The 23,959-nt window shown below is 63.4% G+C and overlaps 1 protein-coding gene across 2 annotated transcripts; it reads right to left on the bottom strand.

Moving 5' to 3' along the window:
* Nucleotides 1-992: 992 nt before the first annotated feature.
* Nucleotides 993-22,599, bottom strand: ZFTRAF1 (zinc finger TRAF-type containing 1). 2 transcript variants are annotated; one of them, XM_062570725.1, is made up of 4 exons: nucleotides 22,571-22,599; nucleotides 6,592-6,830; nucleotides 5,263-5,474; nucleotides 993-1,912 (listed from the first exon to the last, which is right to left on the bottom strand). In XM_062570725.1, the coding sequence occupies exons 2-4, from the start codon at nucleotides 6,810-6,812 to the stop codon at nucleotides 1,521-1,523; spliced, it is 825 nt and encodes a 274-aa protein (XP_062426709.1). In that variant the 5' UTR covers nucleotides 6,813-6,830; nucleotides 22,571-22,599; the 3' UTR covers nucleotides 993-1,520. The 2 variants fall into 2 exon arrangements, with proteins under 2 accessions (XP_062426709.1, XP_062426710.1); XM_062570726.1 differs by lacking the exon at nucleotides 22,571-22,599 and adding an exon at nucleotides 21,183-21,336.
* Between the last annotated feature and the right edge of the window lie 1,360 nt (nucleotides 22,600-23,959).

Below are 23,959 nucleotides of genomic sequence, written 5' to 3'. Positions count from 1 at the left end.
ACCCCCCAGCTAATGCCTCCAGGGCTCCCAGTAACCCCAGTGCTCCCAATAGCTCCCTGGCTAATGCCCCCAGTGCTCCCATTAACCCCTCCCCCAAGTTTTTGGCCCAGAGCTCCCCCAGCCGCTCTACACCAGTGCTTCCAGTATTCCCAGTAACTCCCAGCAGCTCCTGCCCTGCTCCCCCCAACCCAGTTATGCCCAGTATGCTGCACCCTGTGTTGCAGCACCCCAAGCCCGGGCCTCCCCCACTGCCACCCATCCCAGTAGCCTCCCAGTGACTCCCGCTGCTGCGTTACCCTCTCCCGGGCCGGGGCTGCCAGGAGGATTCCCGGCTCCCGCGTGCCTGGTGCCGCGCGACCCGGCCGAGGACGGGGCCCGGCTGCGCCGCGCGACCGCCCCGGCTGCGCCGCGCGACCGCCCCGGCGGGCCCCGTCCGCGGCCCCGCAGCCTCCGAGCGAGGCAGCTGCTCGCGGGGGCGGCGCCGGGGGGGCCGAGACGCTCCCGGGGCGGCCGCGGATCCCGGCACGGCCGCGAGCCCCCCGGGGGGCGGCAGGCCAGAGGGAGAGGCGCCGGGGCGGTGAACGTTCACCACATAAAGCCCCTTGTCGCACTGTGAAATTGCGTAGTTTCCCAAGAAAGGCGAGTTTCAGCAGAACGGGGCAGGGGCAGGATCTCACCCGCGAGCCCTCGGGGCTGTCCCTCCGTCGGGCCGGGGGAGCCCCTCGGCGCACGACACCGGGCCGGCTGCCGCGACGGAGGAGCCAGCCCGACACTGCTGCCGCCAGGAATTACCGTGGGTGGCCGCACGCCGCCTCCCTCGTCCCCTCTTCCGCATGCGAGCCGGGGCGGAGAGGGAAAGGGAGGCGGCGGGAGAAACGGGCCTGGATGGACGATCCAAAAATGGGGAGTTTAGGGCTCTGGACCACCCTCCCGTCACCCCGCAAGCCCCCCTGGACAGCCCCAGCAGTGACTGCTGAAGGGAAAAAACAAAGTAAATTGAAAATTCCCCATTTGTTTTATTCTAATAGTAAAACAGACAGAGGACCCACTGTACAGAAAGCAAGGACCCAGCGCTCCCAAGCCCTGCAGCCCAGCGCCGCCTCCGCGCTCCCCTCCCCAGAACCAGGGCCCTCACCCCCCCCCCCCCACGCAGATTAATTCGCACCCCCGGCGGCGAGGGGGCAGAAGAGGCCGCCAGCCCGGGCCCTCGCGCCCGCACCCGGCGCCTCCCTGCTCGCGCGAGGCCTCGGGAGGGCCGAGCCGGCGGCTCCCCGGCCGCCCTCCCGCGGGAAGGGGTCTCGCCTGCCCCGGCCGGGTGGGGGGAAGATGGGGAAAGGGCGAAGGAAAGGAAGGCTGTGACTGCTTACGCTTGTTGCATACACATGCAGACTTTTGTTTGTTTTGTTTCCTTTTTAAAATGACCAAATTACTGTGAAATCACAACTGGCACAGGCAGCCGTACGAGGTAACTATGGTTCAGTGGTGCTTTCTCGGTGTCTCCCAGCGCAGCTCAGCCTTGCCTATTTCTGTATCTGAAATATAAAAAGCCGCAAGTTGATGTTCTTGGCTGCCAGCAGTTTGTTACATTCCACGGAGTCTATGATGGGGAGCGGCATGTAATCCGTCTCATTGTTCTCATTGGTAAAGACAAAGTGATAGATCACGGGGTTGATCTTGACGTCGTCGTAAGGCCCCTCGAGCAGCAGGAAGGAGCACTCCATGGGGGAGTTGATCTTGCTTTTGAGGATGAGCTGGAAGGAGAGGGTGCGCTTGCAGGACAGGTTGGGGTTGCGCTCCGAGTCGTTGACCCGCGCCTTCAGCACCCAGGTCTGGTTGAGCACGGTGAGCCGCGGCGTCTCGTAGTACAGCCGGGTGATGAAGTCGTCCGTTCGGTAGGGCCGGAACTGGACCTCTGCAACACGAGAAGAGGGAGGGGAGAGAGGCAGGCAGTCAGCGCGGGCGGGCGGCAGCGGCACGGCCAGGCGCCGGTTACCTGTGGCTGCCGCCGCGGCGCGGCGCTTCCTTGGGATGGTGCAGGGAGGGATGGGGGCGGCCGCGCAAAGCCAGTTAGTGTCGGGAGGAACCGGGCTTCTCGGGGAGGACCTGGGGCACTTTAACATTTAAACAACAACACTTTATAGGTGAAGCGTTTCGAGATCGGGAGGGAAAGGAGGGAAGGGGGGGGGGGGAAAAGGGGGCGGGGAGGAAAGAAATACAAACACAGTTAATCACATCAGCAGAAAACACGAGCGTTTGCGCACACCAGCTGCCCCCCGGCCCGGACCACCAGTCCGGGGAAGGATGGAGCAGCCCCTTCCGCAGAGCGCCGAGGGCCCCTCGCCCGCCCGTCGCGGACTCCCAACCCCGCTGCGCAACCGGTCTCGGCCCTCGCGGGCTCTCTGCCGCCCGGCCGCCTAGTCCTCTCCTCGCTCCTGCCAAATTCCACCCCCAGCGGCTTTCTGGGGGACACGAGCCACGGAGACGCCTCGTTAGCGTAAAAACTTCCGCTGAATAACTTCAAATTTGATGCTGAAAGTAAAATGGTAAAGGAAGATCAGCTCACAGTGCGTGGCTGCTAGCGACTGCATACGATTAAACCTAATTAGTCGGTTGTCTCGGCAGGTCTGGCAGATGCAGATGAGCTACGTGAATTTAGTTACAAAACACGCTATCAAGAAAACTAAGACGGCAGCGCCCTGCCACCGGCTGCAGAAATGCTTCATCGCCTCACGGACGCTACACGGCGAGGAGAAGAGGTGCTACAAGGTGCAACGAACCGGGCGGTCCGGGAAGCGCCGCCGCCGCGCAGGGCCAGCCGTGCCCGCGGGAGGTCCGGAGAGCGTGGGGGCAGGAGAACACACAGACAGGATACGGTTCAGATAACAACGCACAGTTTATTGGCATTATGCATACAAATCCGTGAACAAGGTAGTAAGGCACAGTTACGCGTCACCACAGTGCAAAAAAAAAAAAAAAAAAAAAAAATAAATAAAAATCAGAACAGGGCATGGGAAATACAGGCCTTGAGGTAGTAAAAAGGTACAGAGGCTCCTGTGTTTAGATACATAAAGACGAATAACAATACATTGGATAGAGACGTTTCCAAGTTCAGTTTTGCAAATGCACCGTCAAATTTAAGAACAAGCCAAACCTTTCAAGGCACAGTCCACTGTCAGTCCATTAAACCCCTTTCCAGGAGGGTCCAGGGTGCAACGGGTTTTCCAAATCTAGTACCTTTGAATAAACACACTGTTCACCGCTTTAAGTCTCTGCTGTACAAACTGTGGCATCTCAGAGTGCAACTACAAGTACCATGAACCTTTAGGTGCATTTCACACAGATTTACACGTTCTTCAGCGCTTCCAGAAGAGAGTTAGGAGAGCACGGCTGGCAAAACCTGGACAGAGGAGGCGATCGGTTATTCAAGCTACACAACGCGGGCATCGCAAAGCTTCGGTGCGCACCACCCTGCCACTACCGCGTCTTACGGGAGGGGCCGAGTCCAGCCGCGAGCCTCGGGCTCGACGGGGATCGCCGCGGAGGCGTCCCGCCTCGCCTCCCGGCGCCTGCCCTGCCCCGGCCCCGGGGGCCCTCGGCCCGGGCTGCCCCGCTCCAGCGCGGCTCAGCGCCGCCGCGCCAGCGGGGCTCGGCCTGGGCCGCTCCGGCCCCCGGCACACGCGGCCGAGGGGCGCGCGCCTCGGGCCGCGGCGCTCCGCTCCGCTCCTCCACGCCCGCCGCGTCCACAGACCGAGCTGGGAAAATCCGACTCCGGAGCAAGCGAACCAGCCTACGAGCCCGCTCGGCGGTCACGACCCGAGCCCCCAGTGCCATCCGAGTGACAAACACCCGCCTGGGTAACTTCCGTGAAAGACTCGACCTCCGCTTTGAGACAAAGTCATCCGTGCCTCTGATGCCAGACAGAGCCAAAAGCACAACCGCAGCCGCCCCGCTCCCTCCAGGGCGGCCGGGAGCATCTCACACCGCCCGCGGCTTGGTTGGCAGAGCTGGAAAACGCTACGGGTGAGGGGAAGCTCCTTCCCCCTCCAGACCCTCGCAGCAGTTTTCCTCCCAGGTAATCTGCCGCCTGGTGTTTAAAGCAGAAACAGATCTTAAACAGCAATCCAAGGCCAGGTTTCACATTGATATACCAAGAAAACAGCAAGCTTACCTGCTTTAGCAACTTAAGTGTGGCTTTTCACACTGATTATTAGCCAATTCCCACTCTGCCCCAGCACACACGCGCACCCAGAGCGGTGTCGGGCAGACCTTGACAGCTTTCCACAGCGTGGGAGAGGGGTTTTGTAACCCCTCGGAAAAACCAAGAAGGGGGGTACTCAACTAGGAGGGAGAGACGAAGAATTGCGAGCGCTCCTCCAGAAGAGGAGCTCGACAAACAAAAACAGAACAGAAAAAGGCACGGAGATCCCCTAGCAGAAGGGAAACTAAGCTTGGCAAGGAGCTCACTGCGCGCTCGACTCTACAGGAGGCAGCAGAGGGAGCGCGAGGAGCCTAGTGCCCAGGGCCGGTCTGCAGGGAGCGCGCGTCGCTTCAGCTGATGCACGTCAAGTTATTAACGCGCGGGGCTCCGCTCGGAAGGACGTATCAGACAGCAGACACGGGCTCTGTTAGCACGGTGCTGCCAAATTTCCTTTTCGTTCGCGGCAAGGCAAAGACACGTCACAGGCAACACCGTTTTTAAGCGCTCGTTACTCTGCTCTCGTCCGTCAGTCCGGCGGGACACAACCACAGCGCCTTACCTGCGGCTAGGAAGGGGCTCTCCTCCACCCTCGCCATCAGCGCTGCTCAGAGGGAAGCGGCTCCGAGGGAACTGAGGCCGGCTCCTGCCCAGAGCCCAAGCACAGAACCTTTGAGACAGATCCAGGCCTCCAGCGGCCCGGGGGCCGGCAGCCCGCGGGCACCGCCCGCCGTCAAACCCCACCCGGTGCCAGGACAACCGCATCTGTCGCGCTCGAGCCGACACCGACCATCGCACGCAACCCTCCGCCCGTCGGCAGGGAGCGAGCGGAGACGGGAGCTAAACCCGAGCGTCGGGAAGAGAGGGCAGAGGCGGCCCAGCAGCACCAAGGAACAGACGCGCTGCTGTTACCGTGCGCTCGGCAAAGCCCCGCTCTTCGCTTCTACGCTGCACATCACACAAGAAAAACAGGTTTCATCAGCATGTAAACAGCATCAGTGCCAAAAGGAACACCAGAAACATTCCGAGGAAGCCATTTCTGTCCAAAGCCCTGGCCAAGTCATTACCTGTGTAGCCAATCTTCTCAAAGCTGAGCAGGCTGAAGATGCTGTTATACAGCTGCATTTCTTTTTTACGGGTTTGGTCCATCTCGTCCAAGATCTCCATCAACTCATTGCCAGTCTTTGTCGGGTGAGTGCACTCGGCCTCGTGCACCGTCAGCTCGTGGTACGGACCCTGCCACGGGCACCCGATCCGCTTGTACTTGCACTGGGTCACCCTGCCGGGCAGAAAACAAGCGTGAGCGTTTGTGGGGTCTGGGCACTGTGCTGCACTGGTAAAGCGACACCCTGCGAACCACCACGGACCCCACCAGGACGGGCCACGAGGACCCCACAGGCTGCTGGGGCGCCTGCTCCTGGCCTCAGCCCTGCGGCTCTACGCGCATCCAGCACGTTCGCTCACGATGGAGGCTAAAACCAAGCCGCTGGAGCCTGCTGCGGGTTGCCATCCTCACCCAGGTGCAGCCGGGGGACTCCCCCGGGGGAGCCAGGGCACCTACAGTCCCTTCTGCGACCCTCCTGGGGGACCCCTCGCAGGAGGGGCCCTTCACTGCAGAGGCAGCAGCAGCCCCAGAATTAAACCAGGGCAGGAAATAATTTGTACTGCGTTAAGTTACGTACAGATACTGCATTTGCAAATGGGGAAGTTAAAGAAAAAAACAACACAGCTGAAGTGCAACGCCGAAGTCGAGGAGATCCATTCCAAAGTGTTGAAGCGGCACCTGGAGCATCACCGGGCATTTCCCACGCGACAGCCCGAGCACGACGCGATGGGTTTCCGCAGGCCACCGACCAAGCACGAGAGCGCGCAGGCCCCACCTTCAAGCCCTAAGGCCACAGCGGAGGGCCCGTGCGGGAGGGCACCCCGGGCCGGGAAGGGGCGCGCGCTGGCCAGGGTGGCCCCGCGAGGGGGCCCTCCCCACGGCGGGCAGCAGAGGGGCTGCCAGGCAGGCTCCTCCTCAGCGCGGCCCCACGCCGCCCGCAAAGCGGCGGGATTCTCCTCCCTGTTTTTCCCATCTCCGCCCGGGGATGCCGGGAAACCCGCGGGGCCGCGCTCCGAGCGCCGGGGTTGACCGTCACGCACCAGGCGGCCGCGGCGAACGGCCTCAGCCGGCCCGGGAGACGCGCGGCTCGCGAGCAGCTCCGCCGACGCGCGGCGGCAAGGCCCCGCGTCCCGGCGGCTCGCGGGCGCTCGGAGGAGCCGGTCGGGAGCGCTGCACAGCCACGCCAGGCCAGGCGGCGGGGGCGGCTCAAGGCACGGGCGGCTCGGCCCTGCCGAGGCACGCAGGGCCCCGGGAGCTCGGCACCCCGCCGGAGGGAAGCAAGGCTCTTTACCTGTCCTGGCACTCCTCTTTCTGGTGCCTCTCCAGAAGGGAACGCGGGAACTGCTGCATGCAGAAGCCGCACTCTGACGGCAGCTCGCTCACTGCTTTTTCCACGGCAAGGTTTCGGCAGCACAGGCTCTTACTGATCTCACACCGGCAATTTGGGCAAGTGGCCTGTTCCTCCTTCAGCCGAGCGTCTGCTAGGAGGTGGATAAAACAGCCAGCGCACATCAAGTGGCCATTGGTACACTGCGGAAGAGGAAAGGGAAATAAAGCTTCAAACATCTCGCATGAACGAACACAGCAGAGGTTTGCTCTACTCCTCCCTCGTGGAGGCGCTACATTCTGTGCTTTAATGTGGCGGAAACCGAGTCTTACTTTCACAAATGCATTATTTTTGCTTTAAAAAAAAAATGGTATGGTGGTGCCTGGGCTGACTCATGTGAGAGATCAGAGCAAAACAGTGGGGGGTTTTTGTGCAAATGCAGAAAGGGCACCAGGTCAATCAGAAATCTATTCCAGCACACGGACAGCTTAAAGCAGTTTTCTTCGTTTGGCCAGAGCTGAGAGTGGGACAGAGCCAGGCCAGCAGGAGGCTGCAGCGAGACCCTGTTAAACAGGGCTCCTCACTAAGCGTGCTCCGGCCCTAGTCAACGCCGGGAATCCGGGAGAGCTTCGCTCCCGCCAGGCCTGCGCTTGGGGGCACCACCGGGCCGGGGAGGGCCACGAGCACCGTGCCCGGGATCCCCTCCCGCGGGAGCGGCGGCTTTAGCTTCGCTGAAGCACGGAGAGCATTAGACTTAAAGCCACGAACCCCAGAGAAAGTCACGGCAGCACTTTTACCCCGCTCTCCTCGAGGCCGGCTTGAAACCCCCGCAGGCCTCCCAGCCGCCTCCGCGTGGCGACCCCCGAAACCCCGAGAGCGGAGGGCTGCCTCCCGCCGGCCAGCGCTCCCGGCGCGGCATCGGCCCTCCTCACAAGGGCGCCCCGTCCTCCAAAACCACGCCGGCAAGCGGCGTCTTGGGGCTGACCGAGCCCCCAGTCCCGCCACGGCGGCGGCGGCAGAGCCGGTGAAGAGCCGAGCGGGATCCTCTCCTCGGGGCTCGGGGGTCTGCAAGTCGCAGCCGGCGGGGAGCGGCTGCCCTGGGGCATTTTCTGCCTTGGAAACTCAGCCCTTCCCCCCGGCTCAGTAACCGGGGTCACGGCAGCAACGAGGTGAGCCAAAGACACCCCAGGCCGTTGCAGGGAAGGGGGCAGCCTCAGCGCGAGACCCGGGCGGGCCAGGGCGCCGGCGCTGGGCGCCCCCTCCTGCCCCGCGGGCCCCGCGCTGCGATCCCCTGCCTCCCGCGAGGGCACGAAGCTCCTGCCGAGCATCTAAAGCAGCGCCGCTATTCTGGGCAGGCAAAACAAGCCACTGATCACAGAGATACGCTGGCACTGCTCTCGCGAGGAAGCCGCGTCGCTCGGTCCCGCGGCACGTAAGCCGCTGCCGCCTCCAGCGGGCGCGGGGACGCGGGCAGAGCCGCGCCGGCGAGGAGCGCGGCGCCAGCCGGCCAGGCCCGCTCCGGAGCGGGCCGTGGCGCCAGGCCCGGGCACGCACGGGCTCGGGGCAGCGCTCTCCTCCCGCCACGGGCCTCGGCCAACACCCGCCTGCTCTTGCATCAGGCCGGACGCGGCTCGTCTCGCCCGCGCGCCGACGCTGACTCACAACCCAGGGGCTCTACTGCGCTGACGCCGTGATTACAGGTGACCTAGAAACGCAAGCTGCGTTCTGCCCTCTCTGCTGCTTTAGCATAAAATCCTAATCCAGAGTTTTCCGCTCATCTCTTACGTTGAAAATATCAGGGAAATAAATCCCTCTCTAGCCTTGCTTCCTACGGAAGAGGCTTACGTGGCTGCGCGCCCTCTCGCAGCGAAGCCCCGGGAGCCGCTCCAGAGCCAGCCGTGCTTGGCGGCAGGCGAGCAGCCGAAGGCAGGCACGTGCCCAAGAGGCTCGTGCGAACCCGCGGGCGGCAGAGGACCGAAACCCGAGCGAAGGCTCCCCGGGAGGAGGAGGTATGCGAACTTGGCTGTCGCAAACGCCGTTTGGCAGCGCCCAGCCGGTCAGCACCGAACGAGCCACCGCGCTAGAGCAACAGCGTCGCCGCTCAGCGGGTCGCAGCAGACAAGCGGTGGGACGCAGCGGGAGAAGGAAACAACCTGTCACAGACCAGCTTGTGCGCCCGAGCCCTCTGCCAGATGGAGGGCTTCTCCGTGCTCCTCCATCAACAGCCTGTCGGCTCTCCCAAGAACATCTCTCCTCTCCGGAGTTTTACAGGGGAGAGGAAGTAAAAAGCCCACTTCTCTTCCCAGCCCTTGGCTTCAATCTCCTCATGTGACAACTCTTAGAGCAGCTCCCCAGGCTACTGGCAAAACAACAGAGGATTAGCGCTGATGTTCCTTAAGAAGGACTGTGAGAAAGTTCCTGCGCGCTGGATGAAGAGGAGACCTGATGCGAAGGACGCGGAGGGAGAAGCAAGCTCTCCTAGTTCCCACTTCACGGGATTGAGGGCAACTAGCAAGTCAGGAACAGGACACGGGGAACTCACGGACTGCGTTAGAGGAGAAGAGGGCTGGATGTTAACATACAGACATCAAGTAGGATAAGGCAGACAAACTGTCGTGCTCTTTGCAAAGCTACAGTGAGGCCCTGTCTGATGCTTCACTGCTCACCTCCTCGAGAGCTGCTGGAAGCACAGAGAAGAGAAACAGGGCTAGAACGAGCGAGGAGCCCCCGACCACGAGCCGAGAACGGAGACGAGGCAGAGGGGACGCACGGGGAAACGGGCATACCTTCCACACGGAGGAGAGGAGCTCCCGCGCTGCCTCCAGCCGGGAAGGAGGGAAGGAACTGAAACGGGGAAAAATTCAGAGCAGAAAACACTTCCCTCTCCCTCCCAACGCGCAAGCAAGCCGCATCCCCTGCCGCCCTACAAATTCAGAGATCCCAAAGAACGCGACATTCCCGTGGACACCAGGACAGCTAAGAGTTAATGCCGACAGATTGCAAAGAGTTTTTAGAGACTGCAGTTAAACCAGCCACTGCTATTCAGGATTAGCACAAACCTAGGAGCGGATAAACTCTTCCGCATCTGCCTGGCGCGAAGCCGCCCGTCTCGGGAGGGAGCGGGGCTGCTGAAACCGCGCCGCTGAGCCGCCCCGCTCCAGCACCGCTTCCCTCCTGCAAAATCCAACTAACAGCTGTCAGCGGAAGCAAACGGACCAGCCAAGACGGCAGGGCAGACGGGGGCCCGGAGGGGAGGGAGCGCACGGAGAAACACGCTCGCTGCGCAGCGACCGCAGCGCCTTGGCCAGCCAGAGACCCCCCAGCCTCCGCCGCAGCGCGCGCCCGGGACCCCCGGGCCGGGCCAGGGCGTCCCGGAGCCGCACGGCGATCGCCGGGAAGGAGAACCTCCCCGGGCACCCGTTTGCTCCGTCCCTCTTGCTCGCCTCTGCCGCGGGGGAAGCGCGGCTGCTCTCGTAGCACCTGCGGAGCCACCAACCCAACAGCTCCGTGCACAGCAAAACCAGGCCGGTGCCCGTTCACAGGCCAGCGCGTTAAGCTAAACGAGGGGCTCAGCCGTGCTCCACGCAGCAGGGGCAGGAGGGCAAGGTGCCTCTGGGGCTGAGCTGGCCGGAGCCAGAAACACTCTGCGCGGGTAAGGCCCAAGAGCCTCGGGAGCCTCCGAGCAGCGGGCCCAGAGGGCTGCTCCGCGGAGCTGCGAGGGCCGACAGAAACAGCGCCGCTGCACGCCGCCCCGGCTCGCGCGCCAAGCAGCGAAGCGCGCCGAGTTTCACGGCTCCGGAGCCGAACACCACGTCCAGCTCTCCCCGGCAAGAGCAGGGCTGCACCATTCCGCCAAGACTTCTGCAAACGGCTCGGGGCAGACGCTCTTCCAGCGGCACCTGCTGCTCTGACCCAACGTCTGGGGCAACCCTGACCCACCTCGCCGGAGGGCTCCGGGGCGCACGCAGCGAGGAGCGCGGCCGAGGCAGCTCGAGGCGAGCACCACGGTTATGCACGCACCGAGCGGAGCCAGCTGCGGGCACCATCCGCATCACCAGCGCTCAGCTCCAAGCTCTTGGCACAGCGGTGGGGAAATGAAGGACTCGAGCGCGGATGCCCTCAGAGCAGCACACAGGAACGGAGCAGATGAGGGGGGTGACTGCGAGCGTCAGACTTTAGTCTCTGCCCCGCAAGCAGAGGCAGGCAGAGAACTGGTTCTTCTAGAGGGAATTCACATGGACCGTGACCTAAGAGGTAAGAGGCAGCAGCCTAGACCTATATGGAGAAGGTGGAACACAACACATGGCCTACAGAGGACACTGGACACAGCGGCCAAGCCGAGGACAACAGCTGCCACGATAGTCCGGTGCCTCCACGTGATGTGAAGGAGCGGCAGACACCACAGCGAACAGGGTACCAACAGAGCCTGACTGGCACCACACGATGGCCAAGCACCTCCTCTGCGGCATCGGCCAGACCTGCTTCAGGTGCAACAGCCACGCTTGGAGCAAAGGAGAAGCAAGCGCTGAACCTGAAGAGCTTCATGAAATGCATCTCCAGGACAACGCAACGGAAGGACCGGGGTAAACTGACGTTACCGTTATGACAGATTCTCCAGTACGAGAAGTTATTTGGAGAAAACTAAGGACTGGTTTCTCACTGGACATAGATGCAAGAACTTGCTGCAGAGTGGCAGTTTCCAGAGAAAGGACTTTTTGCACCGGCAGTAACTGGTGGAGCAAGAAGAGACCCTTGGCTTTCAAAATAAGGCTTTACTAGAAGCCAAGCCACCCTGCTGCACGGGCAAAGCCACTGCTGGCATTCAGTACAGCACCCGTTCTCCTTGGCTGCTTTCACAGAAGGGGCTATAGGAGGGGGCAGATCCCTCTTCCCTCAGCTACAGCATGAGCCAGACAAGCACCTGCTTTTACTGAAAGCTCCTGCTGTCTCTCCTGGCTGCTGTTGGTCACAAGACAAGCAGCAAGAGACATTTCAAGTTGACTTTGGAAAGGACCTGGCAGTATTAGACACAGTCTCTTACCCCCAGAGATAGCAAGCTGTTTGCAGACTCCACACATGCTTTTCTGAGCAAGCAGGGTCCCACATGCCGTCTCCTTCTCCAATGGAAAAAACTCCTGCCCACGCAGTCTACACACAGCTCTTTCCCACTGCTGATCCCAGCGCAGGTTCAGTTCTGCTGTTGGCCAGAGCTATCTGTTTCCAGCTGATGAGCTGTCAGCATACGTCTTCTGTCAAGGATCTTCAGGCACAGACTCTTGTTCCGTAACAGATGTGCTTCCTTTCCGCTCCTCCGGGCACCAGCAGTGCCCAGGACTTCCTGAGCACTCTTGTTCTCCTCTTGGCACCATGCATCAGTAGCACATCCCAAATCTTTGGATTAACGCCTCCGATGAGGTCAGAGTCCAAACCTGAGGGCACTCGCAGACCCTTCCCTTCATCAGACCATCTCACGCCCTATGCTTCTGTCCGCCTGGCCCTATAGCCAAGCTTTACACAACCCAGGTATCTTCTCTGAGCTAACGGCAGCCCCAGCAATGCAGACAGTTCTCCCTAGAGGAAGAGAGCCTCTGCTCACAAAATTGGAGCTGCAGTAGAGGTTAGGGGATCAGAGAGGCTCCACTGGCATTTAGAGCATTGTATCAAGAGCCTGGGATCCAGCAAACTAACTATTCCAAGACTGCTAAATCCCCGTCATTCCCAAACAAATATAATGCAATATTGACCATACATCCTTCCTTTCTTTAGCCTTCCCAAATCGATCATAAGAATGTGCAGAACTGACACTAATACAGTCTTCTGGAAAGGGACTTGATCCTGGCACAGCACCTGGAAGCACAAACCACAACAAAAGCCAACACTGCCCAATAAAGCAGGAAAACTGGCTACCAAAATCTCGGAACAGCTGTAAATGGAGGGTGACCGAGCAGGTGCACCTCAGCAGCTGCCCGGCAGTGACTCCTCACAGGCTGCTGTCACACCAAGACAAAATTCGCACAACAGGAATACTTGCAGAAGGGAGAGAAAAGCATCGGCAAGAACGAAGAAAAGGAAACGGCAACCTAAGCTGACAGCAAGTGGGTATGTGCAAATATATCCGTGTGCAGCTGAGCATGAAATTACACATCAAGGGATAAGATGCAGTCACAGTCTTACGGCACAGACAACTCTTGCAGTAAGGAATGAGCCTGGAAAAAAAGCACACTGATCCTGGTAGAACAGTCAGCCACGAGCTCCCAGTACACTGCTGGGACACGAGGGCCAACACAACCTTTGGATCCAAGAGCTGCAGGGTAACGAGGCTCCTGCACCTCTGCCGTCTGCACGGGGGTACGCGCTGCAGCCAGCGCCGTCAAGTCCTAGGAGGGCTCTGAGTAACTCGAGAGGACTAAGAAAAATCTCTTAAAGAGGGAGGGAAAGCATCTCCTGACAGTGACAGACTCCAGGAGCTCATTTTCTCACAAGAAAAGGCTAAGGGGTGGTCTGGGCAAGCATAGCACTTGTAACAGATCTGGCAGCGCACTTGTCTACCCAGCAGAACGAGCTGCAACGTGAGCCAGGTACCAAATTCAGAACGGAAGCACAATTTAGTTACACCATTAAAAAAAGCCACTAAACTCACCAGTGCTGCAGAAGATTGTCACCAGCCTTACAACATCCGGGCCGGGTGCTGCCAGGAGATCAGCCCTGGTCCCAGCAGGGACTATTTCAAGGAACACTCTGCTATTATTAGCATCCCCAAAGAGTGAGAAAGCGGTGAATACAGCACAGGGCCGCGGGGAGCAGACCTCTGGGGACGCCCGAGGAGCGGCCCCAACACAAAGAGCACGGCCCGCTTCCAGCGAGGTTCTTCCACAGCTCGGAGTCGCTTGCCGGGTTCAGCTCTACCTCCTGGCCTTTGCAGGACTGCAGCACTCCAGAAGCGCTCATCAGCTTGCAAGAGGGGAAGGCCTCCGTCGAGCCCAGCGGGACGGGAGGACCTCGTCCCAGCTGCGCAGGAAGGAAGCACGCAGGCACTGCCTGCAGCAGGCGGGACAGCAGCCTCGAACGCAGACTACACAAGGAGGTTTCCTAAGCGTCTCCCAGCGACCGCGCAGGATTGCCAGCTGGAACCCACAAGTTCAGACTAGCTTCTGAAGAGGCTGAAAGCAGCAGGAGCTGCCATGTGACGAGCTTTTTTTTTTAAAAAAAAAACACTTCTAGGTTGGAATATTTTGTGCACAAACACAGGTGCCTAAGGCACACTCGGAACAGGACGTGGATTTGGCTCGTCACCCTCAGGACAGGCCCCACAGCTGCTGACGGCAAGACATCAGCTGGGCAGGAGACTAATAAGAACAGGGCAGTTCCCCGAGCAGAGCCCGTGGATAGCTGTATCGCGGCGAGGTGCCTGCGGAGCACAGCAGGCGCTCTCCTTCCAGCCTGCGACACGGAGGCAGCACAGGGCACCGAAACCGAAGGTGCCGGCAGCCGCGGGGCCGGCCCGTGGCCCCCGGCCCGCTGCCCCCAGCCCAGCCACCTTCCCCCAGGTGCCTCCAGCGCCCAGGACGCTGCCGAACCCACGTCCCACACGGACGGGGGCGACGCGAAGGCTCCTCGGCGACACGTGGCCACCCAAGCCGGCGCCGGGCCTGCAGCCGCTCGGGGCTGCTCCGAGGAGCCCGCGAGCCCCAGCGAGACACACGGCGGCCGGACAAGCAGGACCTCGTTAAAAGCCTCCCCTTGAGCACTTACAGAAAAGCTTAATCTTCACCACAGCAGCAGAGATGGGAAAGGCCTGACCCTGCCACAGAGATTAGCGACTTATCTGCTTGCAAAAGAAATTAATTGTTCCAGTTCCAAAAGGTTGTGGATTTTCTTCCTGCTGCGCAGGAGCACAGCAGAGAGAACGCAGAACGCGAGACCTGCCCCAAAACCCGTGTGAAAGAGAGGAAGAGCCCGTTCCAGCAGACATCACTGCCTTCCAGGAAACACAGGAGCCATCCTTCCTCCAAACCGCTCTCTGGAAAACCCCTCACCCCCGCTCCTCCTTGGAAACGAGCAATCCTTAAACTGTCCTCACCTTACACCTCTGTAGTAAACTAAGTGACAGAGTCTAGACTCCAAAATACCTGTAGTGTCTAGATGTGGCAGAATCATCTATCGTTCATTAACCTCTTATGAGCTATTCTGAAAAGCAGCCTGCAGGCTGATAAGTCAGATAATCTCATCTGCTGCGATGCCCCAGCAGGAAACTCCAGCGAAGCACTTGCGGCTCGGCCCTCTTTGGGGTGGTTGTTTATGCCGGATCGGAACCCACTCGAGACTAAACGCCGGAGAGCGACATGCAAAGCGGGAGCAAAGACTCCCCCAAAACACACCCCGTCATTAAAAGTTATGGCTCTTACAGAAGCTGAAGTCAACCACGGCGCACGTGCGAACGCAGGCTCTACCGAATGACTCACGACCACACTGTGGAGGGCTGTGCCGGGCCTCCAGGTCCTCCTACGGACAAGACCCCAGGCTGGGACGCCACGAGTGGATGAGTCCGCTGAGCCTGACCTCCGGTGCTACCAGGTTGCCCAGAGTGGTTGTGGAGTCTCCATCCCCAGAGATATTCGAAAGCTGTGTAGAGGGGTTGCACTGCTGATTTCCAGAGGTCCCGCCAACCCTTCTGCCGCTGTGAACCTTCGTGGCTGTATTTCTGGCCTCCGGCATTAGCGCGGGTACTAGAGTTTCCACGGAGTAAGCGGAGCAGCGCCCTCCCGCAGGTGCTGGGGTTTCCAGCAGCAAAGCCAAGCTTTCTGCTGGCACGGTCACCCAGCCAGCACAGCTGCGAGACGTTCCAGCCAGATCCCGCTGAACAGAGGTGCTAAACAGAGGTCTGGGCAGCCCAAGCACTCTGGAGAGCTACCAGCTTCCCCCAGCCGTAACCCCTGCTGCACCAGGCCTCACAGGCTTGAAGTGAGTTGGGAAAGGGTGGCAGGGGAGCTTGCGAGCCTCCAGCTGCAGCTAAGCTTGCCAAGGAAAGCGAGCACGGAGCGGGAAGGCGGTTGCCGTACCGGACACGGCTGGATGCCTGCTTGAGTCCACCTGCTGGCACGCAGCTCGCACCGGAGCGAGCGGAGCCCGCGCCGGGCGCCGCAGACGTCTCTCCTGCTCTCGCCTTTGGAGCGGCCCGCGGCGACGGGCGGCAAATTGCCTCAGCAGTTACAGCGACGCGCAGCACGCAGCCAGGCGTTTAAGTCTGGAAGCAATCAAAGTCATTAACATATTACAGTAAACTTACTACCGGTACAAGAATTTCCTCTTGCAAATTCCCGAGACTTATGAGCTCACCCCTCTATGCAAAAGGCAGCCCGCGGTATCAAGCCGGATGCATTTAAATTAACCTACAAGACCGAAGGTTTGAATTGCCGCAGACGGTCATTTCCGCAGACGAGCACGCTGCCGCGCCGCGTTACCTCGTCAGAACAGCACTAAGGTTTTGCCTGGGAATATTCCCGAGCGATCCGCAATAATCTGGACCCTGCTCACAGCAGCTCAAGCCCAGACCGCGATCATTAAGGAGCTGCTGAAGTTTCCAGGAGGACGCAGGCGCCCTGTTAACACCTCCCTCCAGAGCCCGGCGGCAGCAGGGAGGGCAGAGAGGCGGCAGGGCGCCGCTTCCAGCGCGCCAGCACCGCCGTAGCGAGAGCGGCGCGGGGGGACCCGGCCCGCGGGCCTTTCTGCTGCCGCGCTAAAAATACTGGCGCACCGGCGAGCCGGAGCCGCTTGGCAGCCGAGCGCCAGCTCAGCGCTCCCGCAAACACCGCGGCTACATTTCCTCGGAGGCACACGTGTGTAATTACAGCTGCTCAAGACCGCCTTGGCCGCCTTTCAGCCGTTTATTGGAGTCTTTCATTTCAGGCCTTGAGAAACCCATCTGACAGCCGGCGACCTACCAAGGAGAGCCGTAACCGAGCCGCTAGAAACTCCAGGCGGGCGCCACAGGCAGCAGGCACGACGGAGACCCTCGTGCGCTGGCTCTGCCTCTCCCCGCAATTACGGACGCCGCCTCGCGCGTCCCTCCCTGTGCCGGCCCGGCGGCTCCGGCCTCGCCGCGTGGCCACGTCACCGGGGCGGTAAGCGGAGCCCCCGGGGCGGGACCAGCCTGCGTTTACGCTCCGGCCGGCTGCGGAGCGCTGTGGTGGCCCGCGGAAGCTGGCAGCGGTGCCATTTCAGCCTCCTGGCACGTCACCCCACGGGCACGACGGAGGAAAGTACCGGCCATCGCAGCACTCGGAAAACTCCTCCTTGCTGTCCGACGAAACGGTCGCCCAGTACCTGGGCAGTCCTCGAAGGAGCTGGACCGTCCTTGTAGGAGCGCGCTCCACCCTTGGGCTTTGCTGAGTACTCGTTTTACTTAGATAGGATACAAAAACATCAGTGAAAACCAACCGTGTTTACAGGTAGCTATCGCAAAGAGTCCCGTGCGCGCCATCACGGCGGCCCCCGGGCAGGTCTGGCACGTAGCAGCTCCCCGCCCTCTGCGCCGCCAGATCTCGGGGACACCTAGGCTACAGCACGGCACCACGTCGCGCTGCCGTCCTGCGGGAACTCCCGGCCCTGCCGGCCCAAGCACAGAGATCGTTCGCCTTTCTCCCCCGAAGGCGGGCCAGGCCAGGCCAACGCCTCGCCCCTCAACGAGGCAGGCCAGCAAAGCGGAGCGCGGTTCGGACGCAAACGAGCTAGCTACGGTTCCACTTGCTGAGGCTCCCCGCGCACGCTCCCCGAGGCCCTCGCCGGCCTGGCTGCAGACAGTCAACACGGGGCAAGAGCCGCTGCCCCCGGGGCGCGGGGCGAGCTCGCGGCACAGGCAGGACTCGCCTGGCTTCGAGCGCCCTTCCTCGTTCGCGCGGAAGGGAGAGGAGCCCGCGAGGAGCCGCCTGTCAGCGGCTCCTTTGAGCAGCCACGGCAGCCCACGAAGACACGGGGTTAGACATCTGCCGCAGAAGCGGCCCGCGGATTCCTGGGCACATATGGCTCCCCAAAGCCCTCAGCAGCAGTTGCCGTTACGTTTAGCATTCGTTACTCTCCCGCCGGTTCACGGGCGAGAAGCTGAAATACGGCAGCAGCGGGTGCGGAGCTAGAAGCAAATCCAGCTGCCCGAGGCCTCGGGGAGCCCGTCGGCCACAAGGACTCTCCCGCTCAGACCAAATCCTAATCTCTACTGAGGACAGGCAAAAAAGCCGAGGCACCCCTGGAACAACCTCTCTGCCATCCCGGATAAAAGCCGTGCATCTGATCAGGTTCGTTAGGTGCCCTCGGCGGGGGCACAAAGCTGGCTTCAGCAGGCCCCGAGCAGGCCTGCGAGCAAAGACGCTGCGCTCCGCGGGCTCGCGTCCACGGGGCGCTCTCGCCAGGCACAGCTATTTTGTCTCCGGTAACATTTTAACGCTCTTAATCGACTCTGCCAGGGGAATTCCATAGCTACAGCAGAGTTGCAGACTGGTTCAAACCAGCCTTGCCCCCCAAAATCACAGTGCTTGGCTTACAAAAAGCAGCAGGGATCTCACAACCCTCCTCGTGTCACCAGGAGGTGGCCGTTGTCCTATCCTGCCAGTGACCCCCAGCTTAGGGGGCAGAAGTTGCCCTCTCCCTTCTCCTGTTCTCTGTCAGGAAGAAAAAAAAAGCTGAATTACAGATTTACGCTACGGAGGGGAATTGCTGAGTGCCAGGCTAAGGCGGGGGAGAGGCGGGAGGGCCCCTCTGATCCCTCCCCACAACATCTCACCGCCCCAGGTAGGGGATCTGCTTTCATAGGAAGCTCTTCAGGGCAAAGCCCGTCCCCTCCTCGCCGCCGCCTGCTTTCGGGCGGCTGACCAACCTCCCCGTCTCCCTTCGCCCCTGAGGGCTCGAGAAGCGCGGAGCCATCTCACCGGAGCCTGTAAAACTTCACGTGAACGACCCAGCCCCACGCGAAGCGAGCCCAGGCGCAAGCTCCCTTTCCTGCCTCGCGACAGCGCAGCTCTGCCATCTTACGCTACTGTCACATCAGTGGCCGGGCGGGTATTATTAGTATCTGATCAGCAAAGTGTAACATCACCAAGGCAATGACCTTTGCATTTGGGCTCGTGGCTAATTCGAGTCACATACTCCCGCCATCGGGGCTTTCGAGCTCGTTCTCCTTCGCCTAGTTCACGTCCCCCCTTTGCGTTCACAGCTGTGGGAATTAAGTGCAAGGCCCCGACGGCCTCTCTTCTCCTTCTCCCCTGCGGAGCCGAGCGGTCCGGCCCGAGCGCCGCACGGGCAGGAGCCGCCTCGTCTTTCCGCCCGGCTCCGCTCCGACGGAGAGGGCCGAGCACTCGTCTCGGTGATCCTCTGACGACCGCAGGCGGGAGGCAGCGCTCGGCAGAGCCCTGGCAGCGCCGGCGGGGCAGCGTCGCGCAAAATGGATGCTGGCAAGGCCGGCGGCACCTGCCGAACCGCGCCGCGCTGCCGCCGCTGCCCAGCCACGAGGGGAACCGGGCGGCCGGAGAGCAGCGGTACCGCCGCTCCGGGGAGAGGTGCCAAAATTAAGCGCAGATTTGAATCCCGTCAACAGAAACAAACGTGTCTGCACACAACGTTTATATAACAGGCCGGGAGCTTCTGGCACCTCCAGCCACTCTGCTCCGATAAAACCCTCGGCCTTAGCTGCATCTCAGTGTAGGAAGTCGCAGCTGGCAGCGAGCCCAAAGTCACCGCCATCCACCATCACACAACCCCGCTCAGCGGGGAAACAAACTCAGGATGGAGTAAAACAGGTTTGGCCTGGGAGAGCAGCGCTCCCACGTCGCTCCTCCCGGATCAGCCCGCCACACGAGCCCTGCCGCGGCCCGAGACTCAGGCGAGGGGAGGGAGAGGCGATGCCAGCCGGCTCCTTTCCCGGCAGCGTCTCCGCTCCGCGGAGCTCTCGGAAGAGGGAAGCGTGCAGAGCTAGCGAGGGGGGTCGGAGCACCGGGACCCCGCGGAGGGGGGCGGCTCAGCCCGGGCAGCGGGCTCGGACGAAGGCCCTCCCAGGAGCCGCCTGGCACGGAAAAGGGCTCCCTCCCCTCCGGTCCGTGCGCGCCTCGAGGGACCGCAGCCCCGGGAACTGGAAGGAGCCGGACCCAGGCGCACGTCCCCGCAGCCCCAGCGGCCAAGGAAGGGGGGCTTGCTGACGGGGATGGCCTGCCCTGGGGAGCAGCTGGCCGGGGCCCAGCAGAGAGGAGGAGGAGGAGGGGAGTCAGAGCTGCCCAGCCGGGGGGGCCCTCTGGCAGCCTCTGAGGCCATACAAAAGCTGCAGGGGGTGTCTGGGGGGGGGAATCTGAAAGCAGGGCAGGGGGTGTCACTCAGGATGAGGCAAATGGCTAGGGGGGCTCGATACCCAGAGATGAGGGGCAGGGGGACACACCTGAAATCCCCAGTTGGGGGAGGGGGGGCATGGGGGAGAGCCCCGAGATGGGGGCAGGGGGACGGACTCGAAACCCCCAACTGGAGGGGGTCACAGGGCAGAGGCCCGAGGTGGAGGGCAGGGGGACGCACCTAAAACCCCCTGTGGGGAGGGGGGGGGTCATGTGGGAAAGCCCTGAGGTGGGGTGCAGGGGTATATACCTGAAACCCTCAATGGGGGGAGGGGTAGTTGAGGCCATGTGAGAGAGCCCCAAAAGGGGGGCAGGGGGATGCGCCTTAAACCCCCAATGGAGGAGGCACTACGGGAGGGAGCCGCAAGATGGGGGGCAGGGGGAGGCACCTGAAATCCCCAATGGGGGGGGGGGGGCATGGAGGAGATCCCCAAGATGAGGGGCAGAGGAATGCACCTGAAATCCCCAATGGGGGGGGCATGGGGGAGATCCCCAAGATGGGGGGCAGGGGAATGCACCTCAAATCCCCAATGGGGAGGGGGCATGGGGGAGATCCCCAAGATGGGGGGCAGGGGAATGCACCTCAAATCCCCAGTGGGGGGGGGGGCATGGGGGAGATCCCCAAGATGGGGGGCAGGGGAATGCACCTCAAACTCCCCGTGGGGGAAAGGGAAGCCCAGAGGGAGAGTCCCCCCCCCTTCAGCAGAGCAAGTGCTGGGGGGGGGGGGGAAGGGGGGCAACTCAGTCCATCCCAGCCGGCTGCCAGGTGTCACCAGGGTGTGCGTGAGGGGGAAGCGTTATGGCGAGTGGGGCAGGGAGCCAAAAGACTGGGGGGGGGGGGGTAAGGAGGTATCTAGTGACCAGGGTGAAAGCCCGGGGAGGGGGGGAACAGTGACCAGGGCAGGGGGAGGCGCTCAGGTGGAAAAGGTGTCACGGACTGTTGCCAAAGCTGGGGGAAAGCTCCCAGGGAGAGGAAGAGGATCGGTGACCAGCGGGGGGAGGGAATATTTTAACTGTGGGGGGAAGAGGGGCAGCCTCGGGCAGCCGCTGAGCTAGGGGGAAGCCCCGAGGCGGGGGGCGGCCGGTGAGAGGCCCCACTGTGTGTGTGTGTGGGGGGGGGAGGCGGGTCGGGAAGCGGCCGGTGAGGCGGGGGGAGCCCCGGGGGGCGGGGGGGGGGGGTCGGGCCGGTACCTGGTAGACCGAGGCCTTGGGCAGGTCGAGGCACACGGTGCAGCACAGCACGGAGTAGAGCCGCTCCTCCAGCTTCACGCTGCCCGCGGCGCCCTCGGGCCCGCCCGGGCCGGCCCCGGCCGCCCGCAGCCGCTTCTTGGGCGGCGCGTCGGGGTCGCCGCCCGCCTCGCCGTGCTGCCGGGCCCCGCCGAGCAGCGCGCCGGGCTCCTCGGCGCCGCCCGCCTCGCCCAGCCCGCCGGGGGACGCCGAGGAGGCGGGCGCCGCCGAGGAGGAGGAGGAGGAGGCGGCCGGGCCCCCGCCGCCGCCGCCGCCGCCGGCCTCGCGCTCCTCCGCCCCGGACATCGCCGCCGCCGCCGCCGCCTCACCCCGCCACGGCCGCCGCCGCCGCCATCTTGGCCGGCCCGACCCCCCCCACCCTCCGTGCCGTCAGCGCCGTGGCCAATCGCGGCGCGCGGGGGGCGGGACCCGGCCGGCGCCGGCCAATAGGAGGGCGAGCGGCGCCGACCCCGCCCCCTTCGGGGGTTTTAAGTGAAAACTGGACGCTTCCCTCCACCCCCCCCGAGCCCCGCTGACCCCTCCCCAATGAGGGGGCGGGGCCTGGAGCGGGGGCGGGGCCGGCCGCGCGACATAATGGAGGTGAGGCCAATGGGCGCGGGAGCTCACGTGAGGGGGCGGAGCCTGTGGGGAGCCACGCCCCCAGCCGGGCCCCGCCTCCGCCCCGCGCCCCCTCCCGCGCCCCGGGCCCCCGGTGCGCCCCCAGCCCCCCCCTCCCCCCCCGGGCCTCCCAGCGCCCCCCCCAGCCACCCATCGCCGTGCGCCCCGGCGGCCCCCCACGAGCGAAGGCCGTTCCCGGGCACGGGCTGCCTGCGGGAACCCTGGGAACGGCGGCCGGGGCCGGGGGCCCGCCGGGCGCGGGCTGGGAGGCACCGGGCTCGCTGGCGGGACGGCGGCAGGGCGGGGAGCCCCCCCGGCCCCGGGCCTGTCGCCCGCCTGCCAGCCCGCGTCACCGCCCGCCGCTGCTCCGCTCTCCTTTTATTGCTCGTGCCCTCCTACAGCCGGCACGGCCCCCCGGGCACCGGCACCGGCGCCCCCCCCGGTACTGCCCCCCCGGGCACCCGGCGTCCCCCCGGCACCGGCGCCTCTCCGGTACTGCCCCCCGGGCACCCGGTACCAGCGTCTCCCGGTATCGCCGGTACGGACCCTCCGGGGCACCCGGCACCGGCGCCCCCTCGGTATCCCCGGTACGGACCCCCCAGTCACCCGGTACGGGCGCCCCCCGGTATCTCCGGTACGGACCCCCCGGGGCACCCGGTATCGATGCCCCTCCCCGGAACGGACCCCCCAGGCACCCGGTACCGGCGTCCCGCCCCGGTATACTCGGTACAGACCCGCCGAGAGGCTGGTCCCAGTTTCCCCCCGTTCCCGTTCCGCCCCTCTCCCTACCCCGCCCCGGCCCCGGCCCCGGCGGCAGGGCAGAAGCAACAGAGTGGCGGGCTAGAGAGGCGGCGGCGGAAGGGTCGAAACCATGGAGATTCCGGGGCCTAGAGCGCCCGGTGCCGCGATTGGGAGGCATCGCCCCCTGGCGGCGCGGGGCGGCACCGCGGCGGGAGCGAGTGACCAACGGAGCCCGGCGCTGCGCCCACGCGTGTCGCCGGGGGCCGCGCGCCCGGCGCTGCCCGCGCGCCTGGCACTGCCCGCGCGTGTCCGGCGCTGCGTCCACGAGTGTCCCCGTGAGCCTGGTACTGCCCACGCGTGCCCGGCGCTGCGCCCACGCGTGTCCCCGGGGGCCACGCACCCAGTACTGCACCCACAGAAAATCCCGGGAGCACCCTAGGGCCACGCAGAGGCATTCTGGGAGGCCTGGGGACCCTCTGGGCACATCCTGGGGGTGCCCAGGGACACCCGAGGGTGCCACCACCCCTGGTGTGCCGCGGGGAGCCACCCCAGGATGCCCCCGCCCCTGTGCCCGGTTTGCACGCGCGTCCCCCCTGGCACACCCTGCGCCCCCCCGCTCCCTTGCACACCCCATATCCCGCTCGCCCGCCCATGCCCCCTTGTGCACATGTGCCCGCTCGCACACCCATTCCTCTCGCACTCCCTTGTCCTTTCACACCCCACACTCCTTTGCACACTGATGCCCCTTGCACACTATGTGACCCCCTTGAACATATACGGCCCTTGCACACATGCCCCTTGCACACTCCAAGCCCCTTTGTGTGTCCTGTGACCCTCTTGAACATACATGCTCTTTGCACACCCATGCACCTTTTGCACTCTGTGCCCCCCTTGAACATACATGCTTCTCGCACTCCCATGTGCCTTTGCACACCCATGCCACTTGCACACCTGCGCCATGTGGTCCCGTCAGGTGCTGAGCACCCACCACAGCTCCTTCTCGCCACGCCTTTATTGGTAGCTGCTGAGCGCGTGCCGCACCGCGGGCCCCGTCCCCGGCGGGATGTGGCATCCCTGTTTGCGGGGTGTGGGTGGCACGTGGCCTCCCCCCGGGTCCCCGTCCTGGGATGTGGCCTCCCCCCGGGGTCCCCGTCCCTGGGACATGACGTCCCACCTGGGGCCCCCATCCCCAGAGCACGGCATAGTCCCCATCCCGGGATGGGACATCCCACTCCCGGTCCCCATCCCGGGATGCGGCTTCCCACCTGGAGCCCGCGTGTGGGTGGGATGGGGCACCCCCCCACCACAGTACCTGTCCCCAGGGTGCAGATTCCCCCCCCCGTGGGCCCAGTCCTGGGGGACGCAGCATCCGGGGGGGGGGA

This window comes from Rhea pennata, chromosome 2 (assembly GCF_028389875.1).
Source record: "Rhea pennata isolate bPtePen1 chromosome 2, bPtePen1.pri, whole genome shotgun sequence".
Taxonomy (NCBI): Eukaryota; Metazoa; Chordata; class Aves; order Rheiformes; family Rheidae; genus Rhea; species Rhea pennata.
Note: the sequence above shows the minus strand (reverse complement) of the source record. Positions and strands in the feature narration are given on the sequence as shown.